An 18,189-nucleotide genomic window follows, 5' to 3' on the forward strand; every position below is an offset into this window, starting at 1 on the left:
CGTGACTCCTCCCACTCGTAATTATTCCAATATTATAATTATATAGTTATTATTATATAATTAATATTATAATTATTCCAATAATACAATTTATATTACAACTAATTTGAATAATACAATTAATATTATAATTTTTGTAATTAAATTAAGTATAGTTATTATTATTACTTAAAACTACTATGATGCGTTCATAAAGTGCTCGGTAATGCAAAAATTCTAAATTATAGTATTATAATTCAAATAATACAATTAATATTATAACTATTGTTATTACTTAAAACTACCATAATTAACGAACAATAATAAATATAATAAACAAAAATAATATCGTTACCTCTTAATATTTTGAAAAAATACCGAAGACTTACGCTAATGAATAAATGGAAAATTCTGAAGACCAGTGCTGGAAAGAGACGTGCTCGGTGCTCGCCGCTCGGTGATCGAAAGAAAAACAAGGAAAAGGAAGAACTCGGTGATTGAAAATGAGGAGGTGCGCACCTCATTTAAAGAATCCGTGTAGTCAGAATCCGTGGCAGACTGCCACGGACGTACGAATTCTAAGAATCCGTGAATATGCGTTAATTTTTTTAAAAAATTAATTGAATCTGGGATTCTGAATTCCGGATTGTAATATTTTTATAAGCCCCCAAATTTTGTTATATTTTAATATATACTTTTAAAAATATTATTATTTTTTTAAAAAAAACCCAAAAATCAATTGGAGATGCACTCATGTGTGCATAAATTTATTATATTATTTTTAATCGTAAAATTATAATTTTTTTATTCATTAATATTCAAATTGTATTATTATTTTAATTATAACAAAAAACACATATTTATTTTATTATCAAATTTTAATTATTTTCTATAATATCAATCGATTTTTAAGTTGTTTTCGGAAATTGAAATTAATGAAAATTTAATAATTAATATAATATTTTAATTTTATTTATTATTTTTTTAATTCTTGAAATTTTATTTATTTATTCAATTATTTTAAGAATATATTACTAATTAATATATGATGAGAGTATTTTAGTAATCATAATGTAATTAACAATAATAATCAAGCAAGTTAAAATAATGTCAAACACCATATAATTTATCATAATGTATTATTTATCTTTACTTTTTATTTTATAATAACTCTTATTATATATCATTTATTTATTTTATAACACGAATGTCTTAGCACCTTGGCTTCCAGCTAGTTGTCACACCTTCAGCCCGACCCCGCCATCCTTGTTGTTGAGTTCGGGCACGTGATAGAACCATTTGTGGAGGGTAGCAATTGGGATATGAAACCTAATTTGTTAAAATAAATATATAAAATTGTTTTTCGATCAAAATTTATGACATGCTTCCTTTAACAATTATTATGGCATACGGCACCAATTCTGATAAGGATTTTCTTACTCTCGATGCATCCTTCGACTCGAATAATATGATGATAAATAATCTATAATATTGAGATGAGATAAGAAATAATAAGATAAGAAATTGAAAGATAATAGACATAACTATTTTTTTTTAATTCCGATTCTTTTAAAATTTGAGTCAAATAGGAGATGACGTAAAGATATTAAATCTTATCATTTCGAACTAAACGGAAGATAATGTGACTTTTTGAATTCTTAAATCGGTGGTTCATAATGATCTCCCAGCTTACACCAACAGAGATTTGACCAAAGCCGACGAATTGTGCCAATTTGTTAACCAAATTGCCGAAAGCAAAATGGTTCCCCCACTTACCAGCCATTACTGAATTCATTAATGCTAAAATTACGGGTTGATCGATTAGGGTTTTCGGTTAGTGAGATCATATAGTGGGTATTATTCTCACAGCAAATCCAATTATCCTTATTGATCCGAACATACGAGGTTCATCTTTGATCCAAATAGGAAAAAAATGAATTAAAGCGGGGTTCTTCGTTCTCAAGGTTTGACAAAAGTTTTGTATATTAGTAAATCAATTAAGTTATAAATTAAACAATCAATCTCAATTGACATTGTTCTTTAAATCTGTGGAAGAGCATGATTAATGGAGAGAAAATTTAGATTCTCTTTGAATTATTGATTAAGATACAACACACATATGTAATAAAACTAAATATCTCCCTATATAATTCTTATTTCAAATATCTCAATATCTAGTCCTTATTTTAACTTTGAATACAAATCTTGCATATCTTAATCCAAAATCTTCAACACTCACTTTCGTCTTCAAAATGAGGTTGATGGAGAAATTTTGTCAAGATGTCTGCCAGTCGCTCGTGCGAAGGTACATAGTGGAGATCAATTATTTTCTTCTCAATCTTCTCACTTATGAAATGTCCGACGATTTTCACATGCTTGATTCAGTCATGGTATATAGGATTTTAGCAACCTTTAAGGTCGCTGCTTGTCGCACATCATTTCAATTGGATGACTCTTCCATCTTCAATTCATCGAGCACATCTTAAGACACATGCTTGAACAAATTCCATTGGACAAAGCACATAATTCAGCTTATGTGCTACTCCTTGCTACAACTGGTTATTTCTTACTTCTCCATATCACTAGATTTTCCCATACAAATGAACAATATCTAGGTAGAACTCCCACTACAACAAAAATAACTTTTCGCAGCGCGCAAATTCGCTTTCCGCAGCGCACATTGCACGCTACGAAGTTGCAAGCTGTTGAAAGTTCAAGATTATCCGTAGCGTGCATGTGCACGCTGTTAATACTATTATCAACGGCGTGCATATGTACGCCGTTAATACTACTATCCGCAGCGTGCAATGTAGGCCGAAAATCTAAATATTAGCGACGGTTTTTGACAAAACCGTCACTAATCGGCGACGGACTAGCGACAGTTTATATCCGTCGCTAAATAAATGACGGTCTTTAAATTTAGTGACAGTTTAAAAACCGTCGCTAAATTTTGCGTAAAAATAAAAAAAATGTACTTTTATAAATTAATAAATTTTTAAAAAAATTACAACACAACTATGATAAATTGACTGATGATCTTAACTAACACTTAAAAAATTAACCAAAAATATGTATCTAAATCGAAATTAAAATCGTATAAGAAGAAAAAATTTAAGTGTTACTGAATAAAAAAAATGTATTTAAATCGAAATTAAAATCAGAAGAAAAAATTTAAGTGTTAGTGAAGTTGTGTGGAAGAAAGTGAAATGGAAATCGGATATTTATAGACAATTTGCGACTATTAGCGACGGTCTTATTAAACCGTCGCTATTAGCAACTCTTAATATATAATCGTCGCTGATTTAATGCTATTAGCGACGGTTTAATAAGACCGTCGCTAATGGCGACGATTGTTTTTAAACCGTCGTCGATTTAAAATCGGCGACGGTTTATCGCGGTTCCTTTATTTTAGTGACGGTTTGATAAACCGTCGTAAATTTTAAATTAGCGACGGTTTATCAAAAACCGTCGCTAATTTTGAATTTCGCACCCATTTTTCGCGGCGTGCTTTTAATGCACGCCGTGAATGCATAGGGTATTAACAGCGCACATTATTGCACGCTGCGAATAGTATATAAAATTACTTTCCGCAGCGTGCTTTTAATGCGCGCCGTTAATGTATATGTTATTAACGGCGTGCATTAATAGCACGCTGCGGAAAGTATATAATATTTACAGCACACATAAATACACGCTGCGGATATTACTTTCTGCAGCGTGCTTTAAATGCACGCCGTTAAAAGTAATATTCGCAGCGTGCTTTTAATGCACGCTGTTGATGCTGTGCTGCGGAAAATCATTTTTCCTATCAACCAGACAACATGTCCACTCAGCATCACCGTAGACTTTGACATTTCTCATTGATGTTTTCCTAAAGAGCATCTCTTTCCCAGGTGTTCCTTTCAAGTACCTCAACACTTGGTATACAACTTCCATGTGTTCTTCAATAGGTTTAGTCATGTACTGACTGAAAATCTCACGATGTATCCAACATCTAGCCGAGCTTGTGATAGATTGATTAGTTTACTCACCAATCGCCGACATATTCCTTTGTCAACAAGTGCTTGCTTGTGATTCATCTCTGTTTTCATATTTGGGTCCATCGAGGTGTCAGCAGGTTTACTCCCTATCATTCATGTCTCTGTCAGTAGATCAAACACATATTTTATATGTGAGAGTGAGCTCTCATGAGAGGATCTAGTCACTTCCATGCCCAAAAAATATTTGGGATTTCTTAAATCTTTCATTTCAAACTCTCTCGAAAGGACACCTTTTATACGTGTCATTTCTACTTAATGGCTGCATGTGAGAATGATATCATCAACGTAGACAATGATAGATTTTTCATCCCCTCAATATGCTTGATAAATATTGTGTGATATGATTGGCATTGTAGGTATCCCTCTTTTGTAAACTGGTGAAACCGGAATCGAGGGGACTGTTTAAGACCGTATAGAGCTTTTTTTAACCTACACACTTTGTATCTCACTGCTTTTGTCACAAATCCTGAGGGAATATCCATGTAGACTTCTTCCTCTATCTCCCCATTGAGAAACCCTTTTTAACATCCAGTTGGAGTACTGGCCAATCAAAATTGGCGACAATTGATAAAGTACCTTGACAATATTGAACCTTGACACATGAGTTCTCTTGGTAATCAATTTCATACGACTAAGTGTACTTTTTTGTAACAAGGTGTGCTTTTTTATCGTTCAATGCTCTCATCAGCCTTATATTTTACTACGAAGATCCATTTGCGCCCAACTGTTTGTTTTTCGGGGGAAATTGTGTAATTTTCCAGGTGTTGTTTTTTTTCCTAGTACATTGATCTCATAAAATGTCGTAGCCTTCCATTTCAGATCCTAAAGGCATCGTCACTAGTACCTAGTACCTGTACCGTCTAAGGCTCGTCATTCCAACTAAGGATCTGAAGCTTTCTCCGAGCTGCTCTCAAGGGTCCCTGAAACAACCCACTCCCATGACACTTAAATTTAAAGAAATCACATGCGCGGAAGCCTTAACATTTGAAAGGGAAACATAACCAATTAACATGCATAAGAATAAAACTTGATTAAATCTACATTTGAAAGGGAAACATAACCAATTAACATGCATAAGAATAAAACTTGATTAAATCTTTCCATAACCATTTTTCAAATTTTAAACCTTATATCATCATTCAATATCATTAACCAAATATACAATTCTTTTCCCAAATGATGCAATTAAACAAACATAACCGTCCAATATTCAACCCATCAAATAAAATTTTACATGCCAAAAGTTTCTCTTCCTCATGCCATATGACTTCTTCTATCTTGGACAATCCCTTTCAAGCTTTCTTCTCACATGCATCACATCACGTTAACTGGAATGAGATAAAACTTAGTAAGTAGAAAGCTTTACATAACAAGTACATATACATAGTCTTGGCTTGGAACATGGAAATGACAATGAAAATTGAATAATATCATTCCCCATGAATAGTAGGTATCAAGTCAATGTAAATGGTATATCATGGAATGAATTAAAGAAAAGGAATTGATAGTTTTGCGACCTGTGACATGTGGAGAGTATCTCTTTGATATATAAAAATATCAAAACCTGTGAGAGATACTTCATAATCATGTGATTGGCCAATAAAATGCATGAATTACTATCAATCCTTGGCTTTAATCATAGGGACCTCATTGAAGCACTTGAACAAACACTTGGTAGGCAAAATGAATTACTAGCTCCTTTATCAATGAATTCAATGGAAACTCTTAATCAATGGATACATAACAACAATTATCAAGAGCATAACAATGAAAGGAGCCAGACATCAATCAAAAATAGCTTTTATACATATATATCATGTGAGCACAAGGGATAGCTACTACTTACAACCCAACAAGCAAGTGATTTCTTAGATGATCTTGAAGGGAATCCTACAACAAAATACATGAATTTAACCATCAATCATCACCAATAATCCAATGAATCAATCAATTTAACTTAACCTTCAATATCTCAAACCCTTCCAACTCCAAAAATATTAGTTCTTACCTTGAAGCTTGAAATCTAAGGTAGGAGACACTAAGAAATCACTATAATCCTTAAACTTGGAGTAAAGAATTGAAGGGGAGAAAATCTTTGAGAAAAAATAAGCAAGAAGCGATGGAAAAATAAGAGAGAAGAGAGAATTGTGTAGAAACATCTAGACAAGAGGTTTATAAGCCTTCAATCCCTCAAAAATTGCATTTTAGAGTAGCAACTTCGCCCTGTCTAGCGCCGCGGCGCCACTCTGTTGGCGCTGCGGAGAGTCCTACGAGTAATGACGCATGGGAAAGTCCGTGAGGGAGAAGGCCCCAGTGGGAACCCAAGACAGAAAAAGGCCCACTGAGGGAGCCCAAGATCGAGATAGCCCATGGTCGTTACAATAAAAGACGTCTTTTATTGTAAGTACTTATGCCAAGAGGTCATGGGTGTTGGAAATTTTAATAAAATTTAGAGTTTGAACTGAAAGTTATGACTCATGAATGTGGGAGTTTCTTTTGGCTCTCCACATTCTTGAGTTGGTTGTGGCTCATTATTGTGGAGTGTCTTTTGACTTTCCACATTCTTGAGTTACTTGAAGACCTTTGGTTCTTCATATTCTTGAGTTAATGAGATTAATCTTCCATGACTCTTGGTGTGCATTTTGGTGTTATATATAGTAGGTTCATTTCCTCATTTCATACACATGAAATCTTTTCTCTTTTAAGTATTCTCTTGCATTTCATATTTTTATCTTTCATTTGGCCTCCGTTAAATCTCAGTGATAAAGTAAAGGTACGTTTTCAGTTCGCCGTAGTAGTGTCTTGTGCTAAGTCACTGCTGGTTGTTCCGTTGTATACTGGGAAACAGACGTCCAAGACGATCCTCGAAGCACATACAGGACGGGACGAATCTGTTTTAAGAAAACTGTACATGCTACAGGCCTCGGTTTGGTTTTGTTTTCTTTTACACAATAGTCATACTGTAAACATCACACTTGTTTCGATTATTGCTTTATCTCTACAAGTTCGTTTCTTTGCTACTGTTTTTAGCAAGTTTATCTAACAAACTTAAAACAGATTACTCATTACGTGGTTTGTTTCAGATATGGCTACTGAAACCAGCGTGCAAAGGGAAACTGGTTATGTTGTCCCTACTATGGCTCAAGTTGTCCCTCATGGTACCCCACGTGCTGCTGCGGTTGCTGTTCCAGCAAGTCACGGTGAAAAGCCTGAGAAGTTCACTGGTGTGGACTTCAAGAGGTGGCAGCAGAAAATGTTGTTTTACTTGACAACACTGAACCTGGCCAGATTCCTATTCGAGGATGCTCCTAACCTGAAAGAGGGTGAGGGAGATGTTGAATCCGTCAGTGCACTGGAGGCTTGGAATCATTCTGATTTCCTATGCCGAAATTATGTGCTGAATGGATTGGCAGACTCACTGTATAATGTGTACTGCGAAAAGAAGACAACCAAAGTGTTATGGGAATCCCTTGACAGAAAGTACAAAACCGAGGAGGCCGGGATCAAGAAATTTCTTGTAGGCCGCTTTCTAGGATTTTAAAATGGTGGATTCTAAGCCGGTTATCAGCCAAGTTCAAGAACTCCAAGTGATTCTTCACGAGATTCACGCCGAGGGGATGACGTTAAGCGAATCTTTCCAAGTGGCTGCTATAGTTGAGAAGCTACCACCAGCTTGGAAGGATTTCAAAAAATTACTTGAAGCACAAGCGAAAGGAGATGAATGTTGAAGAGCTCATTGTTCGACTTCGCATCGAGGAAGACAACAAGAGCTCGGAAAGAAGATTGTTTTCTTCTGTTGCCGCTAAGGCAAATGTTGTCGAGTATGGCCAAAGCTCGAAAAAGAGAAACTTCTCTCCCTCCAACAAGAAGTTGAACCTCAGACCCGAAAGAGGTGTTTCAAAGAAGAAGTTCTCTGGAAAATGCTATAACTGTGATGGGATGGGTCACAAGGCATCTGAATGTAAGAAGCCAAAGAGAAACCGAGAGGTGAATATGGTGGAGAACATATCTCAAGAGGTTTTAAACATGAATCTCTGTGCTGTAATATCAGAAGTTAATCTGGTGGGTTCGAACCCAAGGGAGTGGTGGATCGACACTGGTGCCACTCGCCATGTTTGCTCGGACAAGGAGATGTTTGCAACTCTTGAGGAATCGGAGAATGGTGAAAAACTATTCATGGGAAATTCCGCCACTTCTGAAATTAAGGGTCAAGGAAAAGTCGTCTTAAAGATGACATCTGTAAAAGAACTGACTCTGAACAATGTGCTGTATGTACCTGACTTCCGCAAGAACTTGGTGTCCGGGTCGCTTCTTAACAAGCATGGTTTCCGCATTGTATTTGAGTCAGATAAAGTTGTTTTGTCGAAAAGTGGAATGTTTGTTGGCAAATGTTATGTTTGTAATGGGTTATTCAAACTCAATGTTACGGCTGTTAAGCCCGTGATGAATAAAGTTAATACTTTTGCTTACTTGCTTGAGTGATGTGAATCTAGCCGGGCATGACGTGCTAATGACCGGGCATGACGTGCTAATGGTTGGAAAGAAATTCAAAGAGGCACTACAAGGAGGGATGATCAAGGAAGAAGGGCTCGTGCTGCATGGGAGTATGTTTGGAGATCAAAAGAACAATATTCAAGCATCATTTTTGTCGACCGAGGTTACACGGACTTGTACACGGACCTGTACACGGGGTCCGTGCCCATCACAATCGAGAATGAAGAAAACCGAGCCTACACGGACCCATGCACGGACATGTACACGGGGTCCGTGTCTTTTGTTTGCTGGAGAATATTTTTGGCCGAGTGTACGCGGACCCTCATCTGGAGGCCTACACGGGGTCCGTGCCCTTTAGTTTTAGGCGAGAATCTTTGTTCCTAAATTAGAGTTTTAATTATTTTGGTAACTAGATTTGATATCTTTGAGATTTGTGAACAATATATACTCGAAAAATCTATCATTGTAAACACTTTTGAGTCATTAATTGAGTTTTATATAAAACTTTTCTTTGAGAATTCTCTCAAAAAACAAGCTTAAGTTTCGTTATAACTTTTGCGTTGTATCAAATCAAACTTATCAAAAGATTTATCTTTTGTGGCGTTTGTCAATCGAATATCACGAGGGTTGCCAAGGACGGGTTCTTTGGAGGTTCTCTTGAACGAGATTGTTTCTATCGTTGATGAATTGTTGCTAGACCGCGTGATCTAGAGGCGATTATCACACCTATCAATTATTGTTTCAAAGATCGGGACAAATCAAAGATCTCGTGGGCGGGGATCGCATCAGGTGCTCTCATTATTATTGAGTTTTATACAAAATTTTGAGATTTTCTCTCAAGCTTTCAAAGCTTTTTGCTTTGTCGTCAAAAATCAAACTTATCAAAGTTTTTAACTTTGTGGCGTTTGTCGATCGTTCTTGTGCGGATTGTCAAGGGCTTGTTCTTGGAAGGTTCGTTATAATTTCGGTTGTTTATTCTTGTGAATATTTATTGCTAAGTTTTTATAATTTAGAGGTGAATATCACACATTCAAACTTGATTCAAAAGATCGGGACAACAACGATTCTTTGTTCGACATTAAATTGAGGGCGCGATTCGATTTTAATCGTGTTTGCTTTTATTCGTACAAAGATTCACATCATTTGGTATCATACTCCCCTTCTTCAAAAAGATTTGTCCTCAAATCTTGCCCCCCTGCACAAAAACGAAGCAAGTTAGTAATAACAAGGGCGATATTATCAACATGCTTACCTCTAAGCTCAAGTTTGTAGGTGCCATCCATTGCGTGCCCCATCACTGTTTGGAATCCCAGCTCCATGGCTGCCCTCTCCATGTAATCATTAATTACACCAATCATCAAATAATAAGTGACATGAATTGATAAGGAGAATATATCATTAAGCATTATAAAAATTAAATTCCTCCCCTTCTTAGGCCTAGTTAACACACAAATGATATCCGTACACGTGTACGACCTTGGCTCACTAGGAATAAGACATAGTTCATGCACGATATAAGAATCTAGCCAAAATGTCAATCTTTTATATGCAATGCATGTTTCACAATTCCACTCAACATATCTCTTCATATGCAACCAACACATATAATCATGCATGTTATCAAAGATAAAAACACCACTATATGCATCACTAGTACGTAACTCATGCAATGAATATAGAATGAAGAATTTATTCTCCTTAAAATTGTACTCATTATGCACATAAAAATTCTGATATTCATTCATGCCCTTTTCAACGCCATCATCAAACAAATATGAATCATGCACATAGAACACATCAGATGTACTATCCATGTAATCATTTAACACTACACAAGAATTTAATTCTAATGCAATCAAGTCATTGACATGCCAAAACCTCATCAATTTGACAATATTTGAACACTCAAAATAACTAACATTTGAATTTAATTCATGCATTATATCACCATCCTCAACGCTGTGACTCCGTGACAAAATCGTCATCTCATCGTTAGACCATTTGGACATCACACTTTCAACACTCACCCCAAATTCTTGAGCACAACACAACAATGAACTAAGATAAGGACTAAAATCATACCTCATGCTTGTTGCGTTGGCAACTATGCTTACCTCACGGTGATTGATCTCAACGCCAAATGGATCATCCCATTGCATTTTTACACCTTCCACATTTGCTCGTCTCCTCATCACAACTTCATCATAACCCTGCAAATGAGAAATAACAATGCTCGGGATTGAACCGGCTATATCATCACAATAATAATAAACCACTTTGTACAAAGGTACTTTAAGGGGTTTATACAAAAGTAAACAACTCTATCCTCACTCTTTTCACTCTTTTGGGCCTTTAATTCATTTTTCTTTTCTTTTTCTTTTTCTTTTTCTTTGGCCTCTTTTTCTTTTTCTTTTCTTTCTATGGCCATCTCACTCTTTTGATCACTCATTCTTTCGGCCATTTTAAATTCTTTTTCATTCTCACAATTAAATTGCAGTTGATCATCAGTAATTACAACTGAAATAGATGGATCAATAAAGGTACATGATGAATCATAACATGCGTGCAACAAATTATTACTACTTTCTTCTTTCTCCTCCATAGCACACACATTAGAATAAAATTCACCATCTAAGGATTCACCCTCCACAGCACAACACTCTATGCTCAAGTCAGAAATCAGTGGAGTGCCAACCTCCTCAATTCTCTCAATCTCCACTTTAGGTTCAACAACAATGCTCACGTCAACTCCACACTCGACTGCGTCCTTAGATTCACATTCAACTCTAGAATCCAGTACATTCCCCTCCTCATTTGGACATTGGCTAATATCATGTCCAAACTCTAGACACCAAATACATTGAATATCATAAGTACTAACATTTGAAATTTTAGATGTACCTTGATACCCATGCTTCAAAAGCATCTTCGGTCTAGTCATGACCTTCTTCTCTTCACTCGACCTTCGTGCGGATGTCAAGAACTCCTTCCACGAATCAATTCCCTGCCTACCACTCGATTTGCACCTCCTATCATCACGATCCAAATGCAATGCTCTATCCCCACCAAATCTACTACCTCGTCTCTTCTCATTAGCACTACCCTCAAGCCTATCCAACCTTTCATGTAAAGGCTTAAGCTCCTTCTCCCATATTCTATCGATCCCCCTTAACATTGTTTGAAATTGAAGATCGTCAACCATTATACCTGCAAGAAAAGGTTAGTATAAAATAATAAAATAATAAAGTTTCCACACCACAAATTCTCACTAGTCACTCCAATGAAAATTCACTCGCACTCGTCTTTTTCCCTCACCACAAAACCTCACAAATCACTCCAATGAAAATTCACTCCACTCTAATATGTTCACTCAAGTGAGAATTCTCAAGGGGGCGCTTAAGTCTCGTGGCTTCCACGTATCAAACTTATGAGATCAATCCTGTGAAGCTTGAAATTCGACTCACTTAGACCACACAAGAACAAGCAACTCTGGAAATTGACTAGAATGCGACTAAATGACAAGGACAAACTTAACGCTGAAATATAAGCGCTAAAATTCCAACAAACACCCGAGTCAAATATATATATATATATATATATATATATATATATTTTTCTCTTTTTTTTCCTTCGGGTGAACAGTACGTGAACAGTAAATCTGGCAGATGAACAGTTCTTTCCGATATGAACAGTAACTCCGGCGAATGAACAGTATTTCGCGATTTTTTTTTTTGAATTCAACAAATCCGTAGAAATCGCTACATGAAAATCGGTATTAAAAATCCTACGAAGAATTGAATGGATACGCTTACTTGAATCAAAAACCTTGAGCTCTGATACCACCTGATGCGATCCCCGCCCACAAGATCTTTGATTTGTCCCGATCTTTGAAACAAGTAATTGATAGGTGTGATAATCGCCTCTAGATCACGCGGTCTAGCAACAATTCATCAACGATAGAAACAATCTCGTTCAAGAGAACCTCCAAAGAACCCGTCCTTGGCAACCCTCGTGATATTCGATTGACAAACGCCACAAAAGATAAATCTTTGATAATTTTGATTTGATACAACGCAAAAGTTATAATGAAACTTAAGCTTGTTTTTTGAGAGAATTCTCAAAGAAAAGTTTTATATAAAACTCAATTAATGACTCAAAAGTGTTTACAATGATAGATTTTCGAGTATATATTGTTCACAAATCTCAAAGATATCAAATCTAGTTACCAAAATAATTAAAACTCAAATTTAGGAACAAAGATTCTCGCCTAAAACTAAAGGGCACGGACCCCGTGTAGGCCTCCGGATGAGGGTCCGTGTACACTCGGCCAAAAATATTTTTCAGCAAACAAAAGACACGGACCCCGTGTACATGTCCGTTCATGGGTCCGTGTAGGCTCGGTTTTCTTCATTCTCGATTGTGATGGGCACGGACCCCGTGTACAGGTCCGTGTACAAGTCCGTGTAACCTCGGTCGACAAAAATGATGCTTGAATAATGTTCTTTTGATCTCCAAACATACTCCCATGCAGCACGAGCCCTTCTTCCTTGATCATCCCTCCTTGTAGTGCCTCTTTGAATTTCTTTCCAACCATTAGCACGTCATGCCCGGCCAAGATTCACATCATTGAGTCTTCTTGTTTATGGCATGGTAGACTTGGACACGTTAATTATGATACAATACGTAGATTAATTAACATGTAAAGCATTCCTGCATTCCAAATTGATAAACAACACAAATGTGAAACTTGTGTTGAGGCAAAACTAACGAGATCATATTTCGAACTATTGAAAGAAATAGTGAACCACTTGATCTAATTCACAGTGATATATGTGATATAAAAAGTGTGCAAACTCGTGGTGAAATAAATACTTCATCACTTTTGTTGATGATAGCACAAAGTTTTGTTATGTGTATCTCCTCAAAAGTAAGGATGATGCTATTGACAAATTTGTCACATATAAGAGTGAAGTTGAAAACCAACTTAGCAAGAAAATTAAGGTGCTAAGAAGTGATCGTGGAGGTGAATATGAATCACCATTTGCTGAGTTTTGTGCTCAACACGGTATCAAACACGAAAGAACTGCATCTTATTCTACTCAGCAAAATGGCATTGCAGAGAGAAAGAATCGCACATTGAAAGAAATGATGAATGCGTTGTTATTAAGTTCTGGTTTACCACAGAACTTGTGGGGGGAAGCTATTCTAACAGCTAATTACCTTTTAAATAAGATACCCCGAAAGAAGCTAGATAAGAGTCCATACGAGTTATGGAAAGGTAGAAGTCCTTCTTACCAATACTTGCGAGTGTGGGAGTGTCTTGCCAAGGTAGCAGTACCCATTCCAAAGAAAGTAAAGATAGGACCAAAAACTGTCGATTGCATTTTCATTGGATATGCTCAAAACTGTACATGAATCTCAAATACCTGATATTCATAAGAATACGATAATGGAATCAAGAAATGCTTCGTTCTTTGAACACATGTTTCCATACAAATCTAAGGAAGAACCAAGTTCATCCAAAAGATTGTATGAAACAATTGATAAAGAACAAGAGCTTGATCAAGATATTGAACCTAGACGTAGCAAGAAAGCTAGGACTGAGAAATCCTTTGGTCCGGATTTCATCACTTTCATGATGGAAAGTGAACTTCAAAGTTTCAAGGAAGCAATCAGTCATCTGAGGGACCTCTATGGAAAGAGGCTATCAATTCCGAAATGGAATCCATTTTACAAAACCATACGTGAGAATTAGTAAATCTTCCTCCGGGAAGCAAACCACTAGGCTGTAAATGGGTTTTCAAAAGGAAAATGAAACCAAATGGAACCATAGATAAGTATAAAGCCAGATTGGTAATTAAAGGTTACCATCAACGTGAAGGCCTTGATTACTTTGACACTATATTCTCCTGTATCGAGAATAACCTCTATTCGTGTGATACTTGCGATTGCCGCCTTGCGGAATCTTGAAGTACACCAAATGGACGTAAAGACAGCTTTTTCTAAATGGAGATTTAGAAGAGGAAATTTACATGGAACAACCTGAAGGATTTTCTGCGACTGGGCAAGAAAACAAGATTTGTAAACTGGTGAAGTCTCTGTATGGCTTAAAACAAGCGCCAAAGCAATGGCACGAAAAATTTGATAAAGCCATGATAGAAACTGGATTTAAATTCAGTGAATGTGAAAAATGTGTATACATAAAAACCACTGAAAATGGATATGTCATTTTATGTCTTTACGTAGATGACATACTTATCATTGGTAGTAATGATAAGATGATCAAATCCACCAAAAAGTTATTGAACTCAAGATTTGACATGAAAGATTTGGGCTTAGCCGATGTAATCCTTGGAATTAAAATTAATAGAACATCAGAAGGGCTAGTTCTAAGTCAGTCACATTATGTTGACAAAATACTTGAGAAATTCAATAAGGATGACTCTGCATTGGCTAGAACACCAATTGATATCAGTCGGAATCTATCAAAGAATCGAGGTGAGAGTATGTCTCAATTAGAATATTCTCGAGTCATTGGAAGTCTGATGTACTTAATGAGTTGTACAAGACCAGACATAGCTTATGCAGTGAGTAAATTGAGTAGATTCACGAGTAATCCAGGAGTTGAACACTGGAAAGCAATTATCAGATTGCTAAGATACTTAAGGTACACTCGTGATCATGGGCTGCACTATACCAGATATCCTGCTGTTATTGAAGGTTACAGTGATGCAAATTGGATATCTGATATGTAAGATTCAAAATCTACAAGTGGATTTGTATTCACTTTAGGAGGTGCAGCAATTGCGTGAAATATTCTAAACAAACTGTAATAGCCAGATCCACGATGGAATCTGAGTTTATAGCTCTTGACAAGTGTGGTGAAGAGGCTGAATGGCTGCATCACTTTTTAGAAGATGTTCCAGGATGGGAAAAAACCAGTGCCAGCTATATGCATACATTGTGATAGCCAATCTGCGATTGGAAGGTCACAAAATAAAATGTATAATGGTAAGTCTAGGCATATACGTCGTAGACACAATAACATCAGACAACTACTGTCAACTGGAGTTATTTCTGTTGACTATGTAAAGTCAAAGGATAATATAGCGGATCCGCTAACCAAAGGGTTAAATAGAGAGTTAGTTGTGAAATCGTCAAGGGGAATGGGGCTCAATCCTATAGAATAAATTGGTGCGAAGGAAAACCCAACCTACGCTGACTGGAGATCCCAAGAACTAGGTTCAATGGGAAAACCTAATCGCACTAATTTGGAAAATCACTGTGGGGGTTATCCCTAGTCCATTCCTATTATGAAACAGTAAATGTTGAGGATAAGCTTACGGCTTTTAATGATTCTGATAAGAAGCAATATAGAATCACCTAGGTGAGAGAGAAGTGGAGCCGCTTCGAAGGAATTGCAGGGCTCAATTCTAGACCCTCTTGCAGAACCAGACGTGTGTTCATGGCCAAAACGAACACGATCATGAGAACTGAATAGTATCAGGGAGAGTCTTGTGTGAAGTATATCTTAATTTACATAAACGGCTAGAACAGTTCAAGGACAACATGTCTACTGGTCAGCTAGTAAAGCAAATATATTTCATAAGGGAAGGTTCAAAGGGTAACACCTACCTATCCTATGTAGGATTCAACTATAGAACTTTGTCACCAAGATTTGTATCAATTTTCATTCATGTGGGAGATTGTTGGAAATTTTAATAAAATTTAGAGTTTGAATGAAAGTTATGACTCATGAATGTGGGAGTGTTTTTTGGCTCTCCACATTCTTGAGTTGGTTGTAGCTCATTATTGTGGAGTGTCTTTTGACTTTCCACATTCTTGAGTTACTTGAAGACCTTTGGTTCTTCATATTCTTGAGTTAATGGGATTAATCTTCCATGACTCTTGGTGTGCATTTTGGGGCTTATAAATAGTGTATTCATTTCCTCATTTCATACACATGAAAATTTTTTCTCTTTCAAGTATTCTCTTGCATTTCATATTTTTATCTTTCATTTGGCCTCCGTTAAATCTCGGTGATAAAGTAAAGGTACGTTTTTAGTTCGCCGTAGTAGTGTCTCGTGCTAAGTCACTGCTGGTTGTTCCGTTGTATCCTGGGAAACAGACGTCCAAGACGATCCTCGTAAGCACATACAGGAGGGGACGAATATGTTTTAAGGAAACTGTACATGCTACAGGCCTCGGTTTGGTTTTGTTTTCTTTCACACAATAGTCATACTGTAAACATCACACTTGTTTCGATTATTGCTTTATCTCTACTTGTTCGTTTCTTCACTACTGTTTTTAGCAAGTTTATCTAACATGAGTTCGAGACTTGGGGAGGTACCACTCCACCATCCTGGTGTGGAGAGTCCTATGATTAATGGCGCATGGAAAGCCCGTGAGGGAGAAGGACCCAGTGGGAACTCAAAACGGGAAAAGGCCCCCGAGGGAGCCCAAGATCGGGATAGCCCATATTCGTTACAGTCCCCACGATGGTAATTCTATTTAACTACCGATCGAACCCGCATTTTCGTTTGTCATCCGACACAAGAACAATGCCCACCCCCTCTGAACACTCTAATACATTGGTGAATAGGAGACTCTCTTCAAATGGAGTGAATCTAGCACGTGATACACAACATACATATGGACGAGATCAATAACTAATCAGTGAATTACATAAAAATATTTATTTAATAAGGAAAATTGTGACGACGTAAAATATGATATGGAGTGACCTACTTAATTTTATTAAAAGTATGAAATGCGGAAAGTTTTGTTTTTTCCAAAAATTCCAGCTCATCACGTAAGTTAAGATGTGTGTACGCCTTTCAGTCACAAGTTAATAAAATTTATTCTGCACAACCTGAGTGCAGGAGAATTTTTTTTAAACTCCCTCATTTTCAAACACACAACACAAGTGCATATCATAAATATTTCCGGCATAAATGAAGTTAAATTCGGCATACAAAAGAAATGATTTAAGCATATTATAGATTAAATAGAGTACATAAAAGTATCAAATGAGCATAATTTAAGTGGAAGAAACACAAGTATGAAAATGCAAACCCATATGTAGATTTGATGATTCAAAGTTGGGAAACCAACTCTTCACCATCATTTTCATACACACAACACAAGTGTATTTAATAAAATTTCCGGCATAAATGAAGTTAAATTCGGCATACAACAAAAACAATTTAATCATATTATGGATTAAATTGGGTACATAAGAGTATCAAATGCGCATAATTTAAGGGGGAAAACACAAGCATGAAAATGCACACCCATATTATGATTTTTAGTGACTATTAAGATTTGGGAAACCATATACACACAACACAAGTGCATATCATAAATATTTCTAGCATAAATAAATTAAATTCGGCATACAACACAAACGATTTAAGCATATTATGAATTAAATTGGGTACATAAGAGTATCAATTGAGCATAATTTAAGTGGGAGAAACACAAGCATAAAAATGCACACCCATATCATGATTTTTAGTGACAATAAGAGTTGGGAAACCAACTACTCACCATCATTTTTATACACACAACACAAGTGCATATCATAAATATTTTCGGCAAAAATGAAGTTAAATTCGGCATACAAAAAAAAAACGATTTAAGCATATTATGGATTAAATTGGGTACATAAGAGTAT

The 18,189-nt window shown here is 36.2% G+C and overlaps 1 protein-coding gene across 1 annotated transcript; it reads left to right on the top strand.

Annotated features, from left to right (window-relative positions):
* Positions 1-14,833: 14,833 nt before the first annotated feature.
* LOC142532347 (secreted RxLR effector protein 161-like) lies at positions 14,834-15,480 on the top strand. Its single transcript, XM_075638663.1, has 3 exons — positions 14,834-15,011; positions 15,087-15,264; positions 15,306-15,480. Exons 1-3 carry the CDS (start codon positions 14,834-14,836, stop codon positions 15,478-15,480), a joined length of 531 nt encoding a protein of 176 aa, XP_075494778.1.
* Positions 15,481-18,189: the final 2,709 nt, after the last annotated feature.

The sequence above is a fragment of the Primulina tabacum genome, chromosome 18 (genome assembly GCF_025594145.1).
Source record: "Primulina tabacum isolate GXHZ01 chromosome 18, ASM2559414v2, whole genome shotgun sequence".
NCBI classification, from domain to species: Eukaryota; Viridiplantae; Streptophyta; class Magnoliopsida; order Lamiales; family Gesneriaceae; genus Primulina; species Primulina tabacum.